This window comes from Mirounga angustirostris, unplaced genomic scaffold (genome assembly GCF_029215605.1).
Source record: "Mirounga angustirostris isolate CCGP_5_RB_7025 unplaced genomic scaffold, mMirAng1.0.hap1 SCAF_3, whole genome shotgun sequence".
NCBI lineage: Eukaryota > Metazoa > Chordata > Mammalia > Carnivora > Phocidae > Mirounga > Mirounga angustirostris.
The window spans coordinates 92,993,818-93,010,092 of record NW_026991711.1 but is presented as its reverse complement, the minus strand read 5'-3'; the positions used below and the strand labels follow the sequence as shown (position 1 = coordinate 93,010,092).

General features: G+C 39.3%; 1 protein-coding gene across 4 annotated transcripts in view; it reads right to left on the bottom strand.

Moving 5' to 3' along the window:
* Positions 1-16,275, bottom strand: part of CLASP1 (cytoplasmic linker associated protein 1) — a 263,675-nt gene that overhangs the window by 138,858 nt on the left and 108,542 nt on the right. For all 4 annotated transcript variants that reach the window (XM_045869025.3, XM_045869027.3, XM_054506248.2 and 1 more), the window contains exon 8: positions 12,060-12,127. In XM_045869025.3, the coding sequence (XP_045724981.1) occupies positions 12,060-12,127 (68 nt within the window). The remainder of the gene's footprint in view (positions 1-12,059; positions 12,128-16,275) is intronic.

Here is a 16,275-nt window from a genome sequence, read left to right as displayed (position 1 = left end):
CTCCTCCCAGTGGTGCAGGACTTGTCACCCCCAGCTCACACAGGAGGAAGTCGAGGCTGACAGGGAGCCTGCCCCGGGTCACAGTGCTCATTCAGGCACAGCACCTACACTCGGCCTGAGGGGTTCCAGTGTCCACATGCTTACTCATTCCTGCCCCAAAGTCACCTGTGCATTTACAATCCAGTCACCTAGACCAGTAGTCCCCAAAAGCACTTAAAGGACTGGGGACACTTTTTGATGATTCACACTAGTCTGCATCAAAAAACTATAAGGGAAGGGGCGCCTGGGTGGCTCAGTCGTTCAGCGTCTGCCTTCGGCTCAGGTCATGATCCCAGGGTCCTGAGATCGAGCCCCGCATCGGGCTCCCTGCCTGGCAGGAAGCCTGCTTCTCCCTCTCCCACTCCCCCTGCTTGTGTTCCCTCTCTAGCTGTCTCTCTCTCTGTCAAATAAATAAATAAAATCTTTAAAAAAAAAAAAAAACTGTAAGGGAAAACTTGTCAACTCCTCATAGATTTACATTTCTTTCACTTACAGGACTATCCTTTACCCTAAATTACATCTTATTTTTCTTTACTGGTGTTAATGTCCTGGGTTTTATGAAATGCCAAGGGTTGGTTTAAATCTTGTTGTTATACTTGGGTAAGGTTAAAATTGGCCACCCTGTATTAGTCTCTCTCCCTGCAAACCCAATTTTTAAAATTTAACTTTGAGCAGTCAGTAGCCTACAATCAAAATCTGGGTTTCTCAGCTCAGCAAGCGAGGCACTTGCCCATCTTCTTCCTGCACTTTCCCCCCCAGCAATACCAAAGTGCTTTGAAAAACAAACTCATCATGTTCATAGTATAATTCCATCTCCCAGAATTACCTCCCTCAGCCCCTCGCTGGGCAAACAACTGACTAGGAACATTCCACTTCTGGGGCATCTAAAACTTGTAAAGCCTGGTTTAATGTCTCCTTGAATGCTTTCATTTTTAAATTATTCCCTAAGACAACTACTAAAAATAGCACAATTTGAGAATCAAAGGAAAAAACAGAGCCAATGGTTTATCCTAACGGCAGGGAAGAAGCACTGAGCTTGCCAGGAGGAGGACTGGTTCAAGAAGGCAAAATCCAGCGCTCTGCTCTCTGTCCGGCCACCAAGCCAATTACAGCAAACCTGAAACCTCCTGTGTCCGTATTGGAAAGCTACTCTGCCTATTACTCCGTAAGGAACTGCTGTGAAGAATCAAAAATAACCAATAAACCTTCAGGAACGTGCTCTGAAAATACTAAAATACTTGATACACCATTGTGGTAAAATGGCTGATATTCTATTTTGCAGGTTGTTCATGGGCCCTTTATTAATCGTGGACTGACAGAGGAAGATTCAAACAAGCCACTGCTCCAAGAAGCAGCTTGTAATCCTCGTTTCCTACCGTATCTGCAGTCCTTTAGGGTAGAAGTTACCAATGCTTAGTAGGCTGCATTTCAAGTAACAGTGACTAATGAGATAGGCAACTTGAAAGGAATTATCAAGCAAAAGGGCAGTCTATTTTAAACCCAGATCCACGGGCTTTCTCCTTAGCCTTTGACATGACAAAGTCAACTCCCACAATTATTTTGCCCAATTTAAAAAAAAAAAGTCGAAAATAGAACAACGTAAGACAAATGCCACTTATAAGAAACACACTTTCAAATCCTCAAATGAAGGGATCTGAAAAAGGTCACTTCAGAACATGAATTATTTAACTCTCCTGCCCAGGTATTGATTTCCCACAGCGGCTTAACCTGAATACAGAGTACTGTAATGAAGGATGAAATAAAAGGGAACACCAGCGGGGCACATGGGTGGCTCAGTTGTTAAGCGTCTGCCTTCGGCTCAGGTCATGATCCCAGGGAAGCCTGCTTCTCCCTCTCCCACTCCCCCTGCTTGCGTTCCCTCTCTCGCTGTGTCTCTCTCTGTCAAATAAATAAATAAAATCTAAAAAAAAAAAAAGGAACACCAGCACTGTATACTTCAAATTCTCAATTCTAAAATATAACATGCAGAAATGCAGCTTCTTCCAACATGACCATTTGCAGCAAACTTAACCAAAGTTAGCTTAAGATAGACAGACACACGGTGACAATCACCACTACAAAATAAACAGAGAACAAATGAGCTGGATGTGTGCCAGTTTCCCGCAGTGGGAGGCAGAAGAACACTTGTTATCCTGCACAATTTTACTCTGTGTAATACCTGTTTCAGTTGAAGGGTTTGGAAAGATCCTTCAGAGACAACAAATTAAAAGCCTGCAAGAAAGAGCGCCCCACAGGAAGGCAGGGCAGCCACACACGGGTTGTTCGTATCACATCAATTGCACTTTCTTCAAACACAAACCTGTTCTCAGGGAGGCGTTTTCTCAAATCATTTCAGTGCTACCAAAACCTGGGTAAAACCTCCAGGCAGAGACCGAAGGCTAATCGATAAGACTTTGGCAAAAACAATTCTTTTGTAGTTTTTCGGTTTCATTTCTGCATTTTTAAAATGCCAGTCTTCACAGGGAAGGAAAAATCTTACACAGTGATTCTCGAGACAGAAGCAGCAACCCTACACTGCTATGAGTTATATGCATTTTCTCTATCCGCTGTTGAAAAAGCTTAGAAATTTCTGGCCAGCAGATTCCTTTGAGACAGCTTATACTCAGTAACAAATGTCTTGAATCGCAAAATAATTTATTTTCATAACCCACATACTGTGAATACAAGAGTTACAGAAAAAAATTTAAGGCACAAGAAATGAAGAGATGAAACACAGCTAATCTCGCTTCTTGTGCCTACTTCCTCTTTCTCCCTAGTTCTCGAAGGTCAACATTAATGTTAATACATCTGTACATTTCACAATTTCTTCCCTGCCAACATGGAAATATTCATAGCAATTCTTTTCCTAAGTTTCATCCACAATTTTTAGTTAGCAAAGCAACTATAAAATACCTTAAGTACATTATTTATTTAATAACTACAAATGCATTTCAAAATACATTAGAATAGCCTACCTTTCCCAGTAGTCATGATTGTCAGGGATCTTGGTACAATGCAAACACTGCTCTGAAAGCTATACCTACTCACAGCAACTTAAGCATCAGCCAACTCTCCACCCACACGACTTCTTCAGTGTGATCTGCACCAATGGCAACTGCCACCCTCTTCCAAAATAAAAGCCTGGACTATATACAAGTGATTGTTTTAAAAGGGGGACTGAGTGGGAGGTGAACCTTCTCCATCTGACTTTACTCATGTAGGAGAGCCTTCTTTAAAACTCTATTAAAAAATTTTTTTAACTATCTGATTTTTCCCCTTGAAAAAACAGGGAAGAACATTCCTAACATGAACCTTAAGAATAGTATCAAAAAAGCAAGCTTTACTTCCACACAGAGGATGAAGCTGTCAGTCGCAGCTTAAGCTACTTAAACTGGTATCAGAAACAGTCTCTCCCAGGCTATTTTAGGTGGTCTTGTCCTTATGAGAGTGAGGTATACTTGCTAGCCTTATACCATATTATCCCTGGATCTGTGACTATGGAAACACTTTCCTAAGATACTGAACCAGAACCCCAGACCTTATAATATACAGAGTCTAATAAACAAGCAGGCGAGGGGATGGGAGCCCATTACCAGCACCGGATCCACTTACTCACAATTACGGTTTTTAGGCTACACAATAATAATGGCTTGGCTTCTTAACAAAGAAGACACTCAATTCACCTTTAAATGAATGCTTTGTCCTAGCTACACTGGGCAACAACTCAAATCTTACCTAACAATTCAACATTGGTCTAGTCGCTTTCAGATTTGCACAGGTATTTCTCATTTCTAACAACTTAGAAACGACATCTAACATTTTTCAAATTATACAATTATTTTTTAGTAGAAAAACATAAGGCAGAATGCAGTTGGCAGCAAAATGATGCTGTAGATACATGCATGTATTAGAGTTGATAATTTTATGATTATCTGTTATCTGGTTTATAGTTTTGTCAGCAATCAATATTTTAACTTTTTCTTTAGCTGCAGGTTTATTATGGAATTTTCACAGATTTAACCAGCATGATACTTTCATTCTTTCCTCATAAACATGTTAGCTTTGCTCAAGAAACCCAAAAGCATGCACATTTTTAACCAAACTAATGTCCATGGGCCTCACTTCAATCAAATCTAATTAAAGATCATTAAGTGGCCGCAGATAAAGGACACTGACTAGTCTATAATTACTGGCTCTTTCATGCTGAAAATCCAATTCGCCTGTGAGCATAAGCACATCTGCATGATTAAGAGAAAGACTTACATAGAAAATAATTTGCTTTTTGAAACCCATGGAAGGCAAAACTGTAATTTTTGCTTCAAGGGGTTTGCTAATTATATGCAGATGGAAAAAAAGAAAAAGAAACATCTATAAAACAACATATTTTTAACTCCCATATTCTTGCCATTCAAAGCTGAAAGGCCTTTGGGTAACCTAGCAACAAAAAAGAATCCTACAAAGATGAAGTGTTCTATTACAGATAGGACACTCCTTTCCAACTGCTATTCAGCTGCTTTTCCATTGCTGTTTTTTAGTCACAATTCTGCATTTAAAAAAAATTAAGTCCATGGGTTTTACATAAACATAATTACACATCTTAGAACAACCTAATTTTGAACATGTCAAGAAATAGAACCTGCGATGAAACTCATCTCTCCCCTACAAGTATTGCCGTAGGGAAGCAATAACTATAAGCAATAATGTAACTATTATTACATTAAATAGTTTCTTTCAACTTAGCTCAAATCCAGAGCTTTTCTTACTCAAAAGAAGGTTACCGTTCACAAGTAACAACAACAAAAAATTACAAATTTAAAAATTAAAAACTTTTAAATACCAACCAAGTAAAAAAAGACAATCAACAGAACAGAGAAAAATATTTGCAAATCATGTATCTGGTAAGAGTCTTATGTCCAGAATATATAAAGAATTCTTATAGCTCAAGAACAAAAAAACAAACACACACCAATTTAAAAATGGGCAAAGAACAGCAATCGGACAAGGAAAAGAAATAAAGGCATCCAAATTGGTAAGGAGGAAGTAAAGCTGTCATTATATGCAGACATGATACTATACAAAGAAAACTCTCAAGACTCTCCCGCCCACAAAATACTATTAGAACTTATAAATGAACCCAGTAAAGTTTGCAGGATACAAAATTAGTATACAGAAATCTGTTGCATTCCTATACACCAAAACAAAGTAGTAGAAAGCGAAATTAAGAAAACAATTCCATTTGCAATTGCACTGAAAGGAAAAAAACACCTAGGAATAATAAACTTAACAGAGGTGAGGACCTGTACTCTGAAAACTAAAACACTGATAATAGAAACTAAGATGACATAAACAAATGAAAAGATATACCATGCTCATTCATGGATTGAAAGAATTAATATTGTTAAAATGTCCATATTATCGAAAGCAACCTATAGATTCAATGTAACTCCTGTCAAAATACCAATAGCATTTTTTCACAAAATTATATAATCCTAAAATTTGTATGGAGCAACAAAAGACTCTAAACTGCCTAACCAACCAGGAAAAAGCAGAACAAAGCTGGAGGTATCACAATTCCAGATTTAAAGATATACTACAAAGACATGCTAGTCCAAACAGTACGGTACCAGCACAAAAACTGACACATAAATCAACGGAACAGAAGAGAGAGCCTAGAAATAAACCAATGTTTATATAGTTAATTAATCTATGACAAAGGGAGCAAGACTATATGATGGGGAAAAAACTGTCTTTTCAATAAACAGTGTTGGTCCTGAAACTAGTATTATGATATATGTTAACTACCTGGAATTTAAATAAAAACTTGAAACCACCGGGGGCACCTGGGTGGCTCAGTCGGTTAAGTGTCTGCCTTCGGTTCAGGTCATGATTTCAGGGCCCTGGGATAGAGCCCCCCCTTTTTTCTTTTTTTTTAAGATTTTTTTTTTTTTTAATTTGAGAGAGAGAGAGAGTGAGAGAGAGAGCGCAAGAGGGGGTAGGGTTAGAGGGAGAAGCAGACTCCCCGCCGAGCAGGGAGCCCGATGTGGGACTCGATCCCGCAACTCCGGGATCATGACCTGAGCCGAAGGCAGTCGCTTAACCAAGTGAGCCACCCAGGCGCCCTTAAGATTTTTTTTTTAAAGATTTTATTTATTTATTTGACAGAGAGAGACACAGCGAGAGAGGGAACACAAGCAGGGGGAGTGGGAGAGGGAGAAGCAGGCCTCCCACCGAGCAAGGAGCCCAAAGTGGGGCTTGATCCCAGGACCCTGGGACCATGACCCGAGCAGAAGGCAGACGCTTAACGACTGAGCCACCCAGGCGCCACTTTTAAGGCTCCCTGCTCAGCGGGGAAGCCTGCTTCTCCTTCTCCCTTTGCCATTCACCCCCTCCCCCCACTTGTGCTCTCTGACTCTCCCTGTCAAATAAATAAATAAAATCTTAAAAAAAAAAAAACAAAAAACTTGAAATTACAAAATAAATGGTGTTGGGAAACTGGACAGCTACCTGCAAAAGAATAAAACTGAACCACTTTCTTACACTATGCACAAAAATAAACTCAAAATGGATTAAGGACCTAAATGTAAGACCTGAAACTATAAAACTCATAAAAGAAAACATAGGCAGTAATTTCTTGGACATCAACCTTACCAACATTTTCATAGATTACAAGAGGAACAAAAGCAAAAATAAACTATCAGGACTACATCAAAATAGAAAACTTTTGTAGAGCAAAGGAAACCATCAACAAAACAAAAAGGCAATCTACTGAATGGGAGAAGTATCTGCACAGAGTTAATATCCAACATATATAGATAACTTCTACAACTAAACACCAAAAAAATAAACAATCCAATTAAAATATGGGCAGGAACCTGAATAGACATTTTACCAAAGATATATAGATGCCAAGAGACACATGAGAAGATGCTCAACATCACTGATCATCAGGGAAATATGCAAATCAAAACCATAATTAGATATCACCTTACACCTGTCATATGGGTAGAATCAAAAAGATAAGAAATAACAAGTGCTGGCAAGTATGTACAGTGCACTGTTGATGGGAATGTAAATTTGTGCAACCACCGTGGAAAACAATTCGGAGGTTCCTCAAAAAATTAGAAATACCATATGATCCTAGTAATTCCACTCCTGGGTATTTACCGAGACAAAACAAAAACACTAATTCAAAAAGATATATGCACCCCTATGTTTATTGTGGCATTATTTACAATAGCCAAGATATGAAAGCAACCCAATTGTTGAATGGATAAAGGAGTGTGTGTGTGTGCGCGCGCATGCACACATACACACAACAGAATAATACTCCGCCATAAAAAAGAATGAGATATGGGGCGCCTGGGTGGCTCAGTCAGTTAAGGGTCTGCCTTCAGCTCAGGTCACAAGCCCAGGGTCCTGGGATCAAGCCCCAAGTCTGGCTCCCTGCTCAGTGGGGAGTCTGTTTCTCCCTCTGCCTCTGCCCCTCCCCGCGCTCATGATCCCTCTCTTTCCCTCTCTCAAATAAATAAAATCTTAAAAAAAAAAATGAAATCTTGCCATTTGTAACAACATGAATGGACTTAAAGGGTATTATGCTAAGTGAAACAAGTCAGAAAGACAAATACCATATGATTTTACTTACAAGTGGAATCTAAAAAACAAAACGAATGAATGAACACAGAAACAAAAAGGAGAAATAGACTCATAAATATAGAGAACAAACTGATGGTTGCCAGAGGGGTGGGGAGTGGGAAAATGGCCAAAATGGGTGAAGGGGAATGGAAGGAACAGGCTCCCCGTCAGGGAATGAATAAGTCACAGGGATTAAAGACACAGCATAAGGAATAGCATCAATGGTACTGTGAAAGTGCTGTATGGGGACAGATGGTGGCTACACTACTCTTCAGCAGACAGAGCTGTGGAATCACTATGCTGTGGACCTGAAACTAATGTAACACTGTGTGTCAACTATACTTCAGTTAAAAAAATAAATAAAAACACAAACAACCCTTCAAAAAAAAAAGACAAAGGAACTCAATAGATTTTTCCAAAGAAGATCTACAAATGGCCAACACGCACATGAAAAAAATGCTCAACATCATTAGTCATTAGGGAAATGCAAATCAAAGCCATAATGACAACACTCCACACCCACTAGGATGGCTATAATCAAAGAAACAGATAATAACAAGTATTGACTTAAATATGAATAAACTACAACTCTCACACATTGTCGGTGAGAATGTAAAATGGTGCAGCCACTTGGAAAATAAGGCGCCACTTAGGCAAACGTTAAACACAGAGTTACCACAGGAGCCAACAATTCTACTGCAAGGTATATACACAGGAGAAATGAAAACATCTCCACATAAAAACTTTCAAATATTCACGGTATCATTGTTCACAAGAATCAAAAAGTAGAAACAACCCAAATGTCCGTCAACTGATGAGTGGATAAACATAAGGTGATATATCTATACACTGGTGAAATACTATTCAGCCATAAAAAGGAATGAAGTACTGATACATGGGTGAATCCTGAAAACATTATGCATACATAAAAAGCCATATGTTGTATGACTGCATATATATAAAATGTCCTGAATAGGCAAATACCTTGAGACAGAAAGTAGGTGGTCAGGGACTAGGAGGAGAAGGAAATTGGGAGTGCTAATGGTTCTAAGTATTCCAGAATATAAAAATATTCTGGAATTAGATAATTGCACAATTTTGTGAATATACAAAAAAATATACACTTTAAAAAAGTAAATTTTTGGTATAGACTTATCTCAATATTTAAAATATGCTGATAATTCCCCCCCAAAATAATCCAACACTCACTTCTAATAAAAATTTAGTTAAGTAGGAATAGATGAGAACTACCTCATCTTGCTAAAGAACATCTACAAAAAAACCTACAATTAACATCACACTTAGTTGTGAAAGACCTAAGACTGGGAACCAGATAAGGAGGTCTACTCCCACCACTTATACTTTATGTAGAGGAGGAAATTCTAGCCAGTGCAATAAGGCAAGAAAAAGAAATAAGTATATAAATCTGAAAGAGATAAAACTACTCTTATTTGCAGATGATTTGTCGATCTATGCAGAAAATGCCAAGGAATCTACAAAGACATACAGAACTAACAGGAAACTTCAGAAAGGTCACAATCAACCTATATAAGCAGCATGTCTCTGAAGACAGCAGAGGGTGGAGAGTTGAGAATAAGTAGAGCAGTCAATGGTCTGACGTGCAGAGGAGTTCAAAAACTGGTTATACTGGGAGTCAGTGAACCAGAAAAACAAAAATCAAAAGAGGGTTTTCTTATGTTCCAACTGTGGCTTCTCTATGCTATCTAAATGTTCAAGGACTCAAGCAAAGAAGGAAATTAGGTGGTTTGCTTTTGACAGCTACTGAACATCTTACCAGTCTCTCAAAGTTACCATAAAGAGACTGAACTTATTTGGGTTAAGAATTCTAAAATCTTTATACATACCCCTTTAGGTGATTCTGTTTTGGTTCTAACAATTAAAAAGTAATACTACATATAGACAGCAAAAAGCTGAAATTTTAAGGCCTCTAGTAAGTCTTGAATTAAGATTTCCTTACCATCTGCTATTTTTAACACAGACACCTAAAAGAACCATCTTCATTCTCAATCCTACCCCTTTATCACATATACATATATGGATATGCAGCGGCAGTATTTACAGCACATGGAGGTCTAGAATAAAATGTTGCTGTGACACACCCAAAGCCACAGGATTTAGTACCCTTGATTAAATCATGTGTGTCGTGTTCATTAAAACTCAGAGAGTATACAAACGCTCTCCTGCACAAGGCCTCCAGCAGGGGTGTGGTCCTTCTCCCCAGTGCCAGTATTATAATCAGATTCTGTTTCATAGTTAGGATTTATAACACAGGCTATAAAGCACAAACTCACTTCTCAGCCCCCACCACCACTACCTCTTTACCTGGTACTTTCTATCTTGGTACCAACAAGTTTTAAACTGGGAAACCACACAAACTACACAAATACACACACACACACACAGAGAATTAAAAGCACATGTGTGACACCTGGCTGGGAAGCCCTGCCCTTGTACACCACCAATGTCACTCATCACAGGAACACAACTCCACGGCCAGAGTTTTGGTTCTAGCTCTACCATGGACCCACTGTAAATCACATATAAAAGTATATATACAAAAGTACACCTGGCTGGCTCAGGCACTAGAGTGTGTGACTCGACCTCAGGGTTGTAAGATCAAATCCCACATTGGGTACAGAGATTACTTAAAAATTAAATCTTAAAAAAAAAAAAATGTAGAGGGCAATGTACAGAAGTTATGCCATGATAAAATTACAAATTATACAGTTACAGACAAATGAATTGTTAAGTGAATATGAAAAAATGAACACTGATTTACTGGTGGTAGCAGAATTATTGTAAATACTCTTTTTTTGCCCTTTTAATTATGTTTTTACAAACACATGGAAGAGAAAAAAAAGGGCTTCATGAAAGCATGTTTAGAATTCTTTAAACAGTCTTTAAGGAACATACTATGCAAAGACAAATTCCTTACTGATAATGATAGGTACACAGCAGAGTAGGACTTAAAAGACCTACATCCTGTTCCCTGCTCAGCCCTTATGTACTAGGAGTGACATTCCCCCAAAGTGACAACCGTTTTTTATGCTTCAAGATTTTCAAAATTCAACAGCTACGCTATGATCTAAGATCCCTAGCAATTCAGAAATTGCTATGATGCAATGATGTGTCTATAAGTTAGAAAAAGTTCTTGGTGGCAACTGCTTTCTGAGGACTTCACTCATACACTCATACACACTTATGCACCAAATTCACTTGTCTTTTCTTCATCTTCTGGGATCACAAGAAACATCCATGTGCTCAACCATCACAAAGTATAGTCAAAGGAATGTATCAGAAACATTAAGTCACAATTCAAGTCTCAGTCATTATTTTGTTTATTTGACAATATTTACTGCATACCTATACCACATGCCAGGGACCTTTTGAGGCACTAAGGATAAAGAAGGGAATAATACAATGTTCTTGGCCCCATGAATAAACATATTATTTTGCAGCAATATGCAGTAAGAAAGAACATTAAACAGAACGAAGGCACAGAGTTCCCTTAGAACATCGGATGTGCTGTACTTACTGGCTGGCCTTGGTAATGAAGTGTGTCTGCAGCCAAGGTCTGGATGGAATGAGGGGGAGGGCCATAAACACACCCAGGGGACAAATGTTTCAAACAGAAAAAGTCATAAGCGCAAAGGCCCTGAAGCAGGAGAAGCTTGGAATGTTCAAAAATAGCAAGGAGGTCAATGGGACGGGAGCCAAAAGAACTCTGGGGAAGAACATCAGATGACATCAGAATGGTGGTCAGCATCAGATTGTGTGCAGGGCCTTGTGGGCCATGGTGAGCCACTGATCTCAAAAACCTCTGGAGGATTCTGAACCGGGGATTAACATCACATCAATTACATCCTAAAAGGATTACTCTAGGGGTGCCTGGCTGGCTCAGTCGACAGAGCATGCGACTCAATCTCAGGGTCATGAGTTGGATTTCCCCATTGGGCATGGTGCCCTATTTAAAATTTTTTTTAAATCAAAATTAATAAAAATGAAAGGATCACTCTGCTGTGTGAAAAACAGCTTTTAGGTGCTTGGGGAGAGTAACAGCAAGGACACTGGCCAGGCGGCCACCGCGAGAGCATAGGTAAAAGACTACAAGGACTTGCACCAGGGCAAGAGTGGTGGCTACAGTCAGAATGCCTGGGATTCCAAGCTCATGAGTTCGGTGTGAGCTCCAAAGAGAAAGTCAACAACAACCCTACTGTTTCCAGCCTGGGAAAGTGGGTAAATGGAGGTAAGTCTTCAGACCTAGAAACTGTCCTCAAGATATCAAATTCAGCTGTTCAGAACTAGCGTAAGTATTACTGACCTAAAACTGAAAAGGCAAAAATAGAACGATGGCTTTTTCTACTCACCGTTTGCTGATTGTATCATGTTTCCAGATTTTTGGACTTCATCAAATTTTGTAAAAATTACATTCAACCTGTATGAAAAAAAAATACACGTGTATATATAGAAACTATTAACTATCACCGTTTACAGTCAATTATATTAAAACACTAATGTGAAGTTGAGTCACACTCCAAAAAAAAAAAAAAATCAAGGATACAAACCCACCTAATAACAAAAACAGTAACTATATTAATAACATTAGTAACACCCAACAATAATCGAGCACTTATTATAGACTAAGCACTGACTCAGGACTCTCTCTGAAAGATCTCAATTAATCCTTACAATAGCCATATACAAGATTATCATCATCCCCATTTTACAGATGAGGAAATCAAGCCCAGACAACTTAGTTATAGGGTAACATGGTGAGTTCGGGTGGAGATGGCAGCCCTGAGAGTAAGGATCCAGAGCTCATATTCTCAGGCACTATATTAAACGGCCTGACCGCTCTACACAAAATGTATACATTATGAAAAGCATATGTTTGTCCTATTTCTGTCTAAGCACAGACTGGTGATTACTTAGGATAAAGATTTTCAAAATGCACTGACATTACAATATAAAGGCTTTTCTGTGACTTCTGCTTAATTAAAAAATGCTATAAATAATTTCTCCAGAAACAAACACTGTACTAGATTAACTGAAAAAAACCTACATGACATTTATTTTCTATTAATGGATCAATGTCACCTTGACATTGAAATTGAAACAAAACTCCTTAACCAGTCAAAATATTCCATCCTAAGTGACACCAGTAATGAGAGAAAAATTGGGGGTAGGGTACAGTGAAGCGGTTGCTCTGGTAGAAGTCAAGAAAAAACTAGGCTTTCCAAAGCAAAACACAGATACATTGGAATAAGTGTAAAGGCTGAGAGTCCAAAGCAATGTACTCCTACGTTCAAACCCACACCACCCATTTCAGGGATCAGACTAGAAATTTTAGCACTTGCTTACAAACTGTCCTGTCATACAAGCTCTAATTAGTTCAAACATGTTTGGTCTTTTCTTCACAACTAGAATGGACTCTCCTTCAGGATAGGGATGGGAACTATATAACACTATGTCACGCAGGAGCGTTATATCACTGTGTAAATCCTGTTCCTGCGCTCACTATGGAAACTAGGTACATTCTGGCCTCCATTAATCCATAGTTCATTCCCTGAGTCCAGCACTGAGCTGGCCAGATGCTGAGTGTGTAAAATTCTTAACTTCTAAAGCTTCTATTTCATTCTTTTCTACTTAGAATGTCACATCCTAAGTAACAGGGGAGCCAAAAGGACACATCAGCAAAGAGAGGTAAAATGAAGGGGGTGAAGGAGCCTGACATCCCCCATTCCCGTTCCATGGCAGGTATCGATCTTTTCTGCCCATCTTTCCACCTAAGCCCAGATGTAGCCTCAAAATCCTTCTCAAAGCTGCTCCAGGCGGCCACTACCAACTAAGCAAAGTTGGCACTGAATTACGAAAATCTTATTTGTCATCTCAGGCCCAGATGGGAGTAAAACTCACTTTCATATCCAGAGATTACTAAAGATCTGGAAAAATGCCTTAGAGTCAATTTCTTATGATGTTTCCATCACCTTCCCTCTTAAAAGCACCAAAGATCTCCAGTGGCTTACAAAGCGCACAAATAATATCACTACACAGGTTGCCGGGGCATGCCCTGACCAACTTATCACTTTATTGTGTCACAACTACACCCTCTGACGTGAGCATGCCTGCAAGTTTGCAAGTTAGGAACAAGGTATACCTCTCGCCTGGTTGATCCTAAAATTCCTGCCAGGGGCAAGAATTTCATCCACTGTTGGTAAAGCAGTCACCATTTTCAATGTCCGCTGTGGAAGAGTCTGCAGTTGCTCTCTGTCTGTGGTAATGTCTACTCACTGGGGCCACGTGACCCACAACTACAACAAGCTACCCACAAGCTGGCCCAAACAACTAAGTGTGAGAATGCTAAAAAGATTACTATTTTTTGGTACCTGCACTTGAATTCAGAATTCCCTCAGGCAGCTGTGCCTTTCCCTCTACTTACACTTCTGCCTCACTAGCTGCCTCATTCTCTGCTCAGCAATGTCTATACAGGGGCTCCTAAGAAGGTTACCACCTCAAGAGATCAGTAACCTGGCTTCAGGACAGTCTAGCACCAACAAAGACTTCCTGAGGAATGGCTTTTGCCTTTAGCTCTGAACACAGCAATACGAAATGCCTCTCTGGGACCAACGAATTTGCACAAACCTAGAAGCGTGAGTTTTATACACTCAAAGACACTGAATATATAACTAATGATTACTCTCCGAAGCCACCAACTTTTTTTTTTTCCCCACTTTTTAATTTTAAATCTCTGGATCTCAAATTTAAATTTTGACAAATAACCAATATAATTTTCCCCTGGTTTTTCTGAATTCAAAATTTATATTCAACTCTGCAATCCAACTGGCATTTATTTTACTGTAAGACCTAGATCTAACTATTCCTTCCTAGAATATCTTATAAATTTAGGGGCACCTGAGTGGCTCAGTTGGTTGGGCGTCAGGACTCTTGATTTCAGCTCAGGTCATGATCTCAGGGTCTGAGCTCAAGCCCCATGTCGGGCTCCATGCTGGGTGTGGAGCGTGCTTAAGGTTCTCTCTCTCTCTCTCCCTCCCAACCCCCTGGCTCGCACTCTCTCTCTCTCTCTCTCTCTCTCATTCAAAATACAGATAGATAGACAATTTTTAAAAATTCAAATAATTCGTAAATACTAGTATGCTCACAATCAACAAGCTCCACCCATACACTCAGAGCTTTTGACTTTTTAGTCCACTGCTCTTAAATATGAGCAGATAACCAAGCATTCAAAGATGCATAAGTTTTTAAAGTGAAAGAGATCAAGATGAACAAACACATACTCCAAAATCACAACACAGAGGAAAGAAGAGGCAATGATAAGTTTTTAAAATATATCATTAATACTTCCAAAGAGATAAAATACTGCAATTATAAAAGCTAACAGGGGGGTGGGAGGATGGGTTAGCCTGGTGATGGGTATTAAAGAGGGCACGTTCTGCATGGAGCACTGGGTGTTATGCACAAACAATGAATCATGGAACACTACATCTAAAACCAATGATGTAATGTGTGTGATTAACATAACAATAAAAATTTAAAAAATAAATAAATAAAAGCTAACAAGGAAGGAGCCCTTCAAAATGACAGAATAAGGACCTCCGAAAATCTGCTCCTCCAAAGCAGCCAAGAAAACACTGGCAAAATCTATCAAAATCAAGTTTTTCAGGCTCTGGAAATTAAACAAAGGCTGGCAACAATCCAAGGAGCATTCTTCAAGAAAAACGGCTACTCTGGGTAAGGATAACAAGCTTTTCACTGTTTTGCTGTGTCTTATTTCCATCTCCAACTCACTAGCTAAAAATCAACAGCCTCACAATCATGATAGTTTGAAAACCAGCAGCCTTGAAGCCACTGGGAGGAACTGACCAAGTTTGGAGCACCACAAAAATCCCCATTCTAAGAGAACTGTCATTATTTCGCCTGTCTGGCATATCCCAGAATCCCCATTCACAGGGTTTTATTTTACCTGATTCATAGCACCCTTAGTGGGAGAGAGCCTCTTTTCCCTGAAGCCATGATCAAAAAGAATCACCAACAACTGTTTAACATGGCAGCCGCCCAAGGTGATAAAACTGGAGCAAAAACACTGACCAAAAAACTTACAAAGAAAAATGAAGAAGGATATATTCACAGGGAACGTTGAAAAAATCGGACATATTCCTGGGAATCTGGAAGGCTACGCATATGTGCAAGTCTGTAAGAAAGTGTGAGGAAAGACCTAAGAAGACACTAAGGTCTCCTGTCTGACTGACTTTGAGGCTCTGCACAAGCAGACAATAAAGGGGAAGGCAGAGATGTATAACTGCCTGCCAGAACACTGAAAACATTCCTCAACATACACAGGGACAGCCCTTCAGCAAGGGCTATGAGATTTACTGGTTGAAGGCATTCAAGGAAATCTCTGTCTAATCATTAGCCCAACACTAAGCTAACCAAGCAGAGACTGCAGGAGCCATACACATCAAAAAAAAAATACAGACTTTATGGAATTAGGTCTGGAAAATCACTTAAAGAACAACAAATCTGGAGAAAGAGCAAATGTGATTTGCAAAGCTGTCACAAGAGATT